This window comes from Elephas maximus, chromosome 22 (genome assembly GCF_024166365.1).
Source record: "Elephas maximus indicus isolate mEleMax1 chromosome 22, mEleMax1 primary haplotype, whole genome shotgun sequence".
NCBI classification, from domain to species: Eukaryota; Metazoa; Chordata; class Mammalia; order Proboscidea; family Elephantidae; genus Elephas; species Elephas maximus.
Genome location: NC_064840.1, coordinates 27,049,603 through 27,052,126, shown reverse-complemented (window position 1 = coordinate 27,052,126; position 2,524 = coordinate 27,049,603). Strand labels below are relative to the sequence as shown.

Below are 2,524 nucleotides of genomic sequence, written 5' to 3'. Positions count from 1 at the left end.
TGCTTGGCTGCCATTTTCCACAGGAAGGGGCACCACCCTCTCATTGGTACAGTATCGAGGCCATGCCAGTGGAAGATTTGACCATGTTCAGCTTCCTCCCAGCCCACCCCTCAGTGGAGTGGATTGGCAGGTTCTGCCAGCAGCCCCACTTGTCTTAGTGATGACCCCCCTCCACAATGAGAGCCCCCCACCTCTAGATCCAGCTCCCCAAATCCCTTGATCCACAGCACACTTCAAGATCCTATGCCTAGAAGTCCCGGGCTAGCACAGGGATGAGCCGTGCGTACTTTATCAGGAGCTCACAACCCAGCTTCTTCTTGTGGAACCAGTCCTTCTGTGAGATGTCGAGGCCAGAGATTGGGTCCGTCGGCCTCATGTTGTGCCCGCTGCACAGGCGGCAGAGCATGTTGCTGCGGAGCCCTGCCAAGATGTCCATCGTAGACTTAAGCTTGCTGTGGAGGTTCTGATCCTTGCGGATGAAGGTCTTCTGGAACTTGGTGATGTCATCCAGGGAGAAGACAAAGAAGACCGTGATGCTGTAGAGCTCCACCAACTTGTCCTTTTCCGTGCCGTTGGCATGGAAAGGTGGGAACTTAATAAAGCCGTGGCTGCATATCTTACGCATATCACTGGGGAATGGCTCGCCCTGGGCCTTGGACTAAGAAACAGAGGGCAGAGGGGAGGTGAGCAAGGAGGCAGTGATCAGTATTTCAACTCTGCCACCCACTCCTCCAGCCAACTATTGGGCCTCAGTTTCCCTACCTATGGCATGGAGACCCAACTCCGTGCCCTATATACAAATCAGGATCCTGATAAGAGGCAGGTGGAAATCTGGATGTGAACCCACTCGGTAAAGAATCAAGTTCCTGTCCAGAGGTGAGATGAGCAGGCAGAAAGGGCTAAGCACTGGTTGAATGGACAGGTGAAATCTGGGGTGGAGAGGAGGAATATGCTGTCACATTGTGGGGATAGCAGCTAGGCTCACATAGCAATGTGTGTATAAAGTTTTGTATGAGAAACTAACTTGAGCTTTAAACTTTCACCTAAAGTGCAATAAAAAGTAAATAAATGAATGAAAAGTATCAAGGTCTCTGCCATTCAAGGACAGTTATTACTACTTAGTATTAGGAATCCCTGGGTGGTGGAAAAGGTTAAGGCACTCGGCTTCTAATTGAAAGGTTGGAAGTTTGAGTCCACCTTGAGGAGCCTCGGAAGAAAGATTTGCTGATCTACTTGCAAAAAATCAGCGATTGCAAAACCTGTGGGGTACAGTTTCACTCTGACACACACAGTGTTGGCTGAGTCAGACTCGGCTGGTGGCAACTAATTTTGATTTATATTTAATTATCGTGATCATATGGAGAAAGAAAGAAAACCAGGGTGCCTCACCTTCAGAGGTGTGTCACACACATTGCCTTTTCACCCACCTATGAATTCTCTGCACCCAGACACCCACCGCCCACTATCGTGCTCAAAGGCACCTCTCTGACCACCCTCTGCCTTTTCCCTCCTTTGTGCATCTCCATCTGCCTCTTGCCCCACTGTGATGGGGGAATCCCCAAACCTGAAGCGCCAGGCCCTTTACATTCTCATCAGAGCTCTAAGCTGACCTAACCCTGGGAAAGTTAAGTCCCATCTGTGCAGGTAGTAGGAAGTGGGGAAAGCTGGGTGTGGTCTAACCAGTCCCCTTTCTTCCCTTCCAGCTACAAAAAGTTCTCCTCCCTGGCCAGCACCCCCTGCTCAGGTCAGTGCAGACTCTCCTGATATCTGCAGGGATTCTGCCCACTTCTCCCACCTCAGGCCCACACTCTCATTCCTTGGTCCCCAGGGGTTGGAGGGGTAACTTACAAAGGCAATAAAGAGGTCCTTGGCACTCCTGTTGAGCTGCGCCAGTTGGTTCCTGATCTGGGTCATGATGTTGCTGGCACATGGGTGGTCCAAGACACAGGGGGCATTGTCAGGAGTGTTGCAAAGGGGGCTCCCTGTCCCATATTCCCAATGTAGAATAAGCAGCAGTGACAGGATTCCTAGGAGTCTGCCGAAAGACGTCATGATCAGAATTGTGGGGTAGGCAGCTCGAGGCTCAGGTCACACTGGGATGCACTGCTTCTCCTCCTACAGCTCTCTGGCCACCGTCTCTGTCTCACTCTATCTCTATCCCGCTATCCCTGCTTCCCTCACCTGCTTATATCTCCCTGCAGGGCACGAGCTGTTCCCACCGATTGGAACCTGGCTCTAGGGTGACACCCAACCATCCAATCCTTACACTCAATAAGGCAAAAGCTCCCTGGCCTCCTGGCTGTCTGACTTGAGGGTACCACTCCCCACCCTACTGGAATAGGAGATGCTATCTCTCCACCTCCCCCAGATGGCTGAGATTCCTAAGCATTTCTTCATGTGCACCTGCCTAGAGCAACTCACATCTCTTAATCTGGGCTCTCGTTGGGACCATGGAGGGTCCTTCGCTGACCTTCTTCACCCTCCCAAACATGCCCCCTGTTTGGCTCCCCAGTTTAATTTCCCC

At 51.7% G+C, this 2,524-nt stretch overlaps 1 protein-coding gene across 1 annotated transcript; it reads right to left on the bottom strand.

Annotated features, from left to right (window-relative positions):
- Window positions 1-247: 247 nt before the first annotated feature.
- Window positions 248-2,052, bottom strand: LOC126065439 (leukemia inhibitory factor-like). Its single transcript, XM_049865469.1, has 2 exons — window positions 1,849-2,052; window positions 248-658 (listed from the first exon to the last, which is right to left on the bottom strand). Exons 1-2 carry the CDS (start codon window positions 2,050-2,052, stop codon window positions 248-250), a joined length of 615 nt encoding a protein of 204 aa, XP_049721426.1.
- Between the last annotated feature and the right edge of the window lie 472 nt (window positions 2,053-2,524).

Excerpts from the sequence above, each read along its gene's own strand:
- LOC126065439 (XM_049865469.1), bottom strand. The coding sequence starts at position 2,052 with ATGACGTCTTTCGGCAGACTCCTAGGAATCCTGTCACTGCTGCTTATT. Across the intron at positions 659-1,848 it reads AGGACCTCTTTATTGCCTTT|TCCAAGGCCCAGGGCGAGCC; the intron begins GTAAGTTACCCC and ends TCTGTTTCTTAG.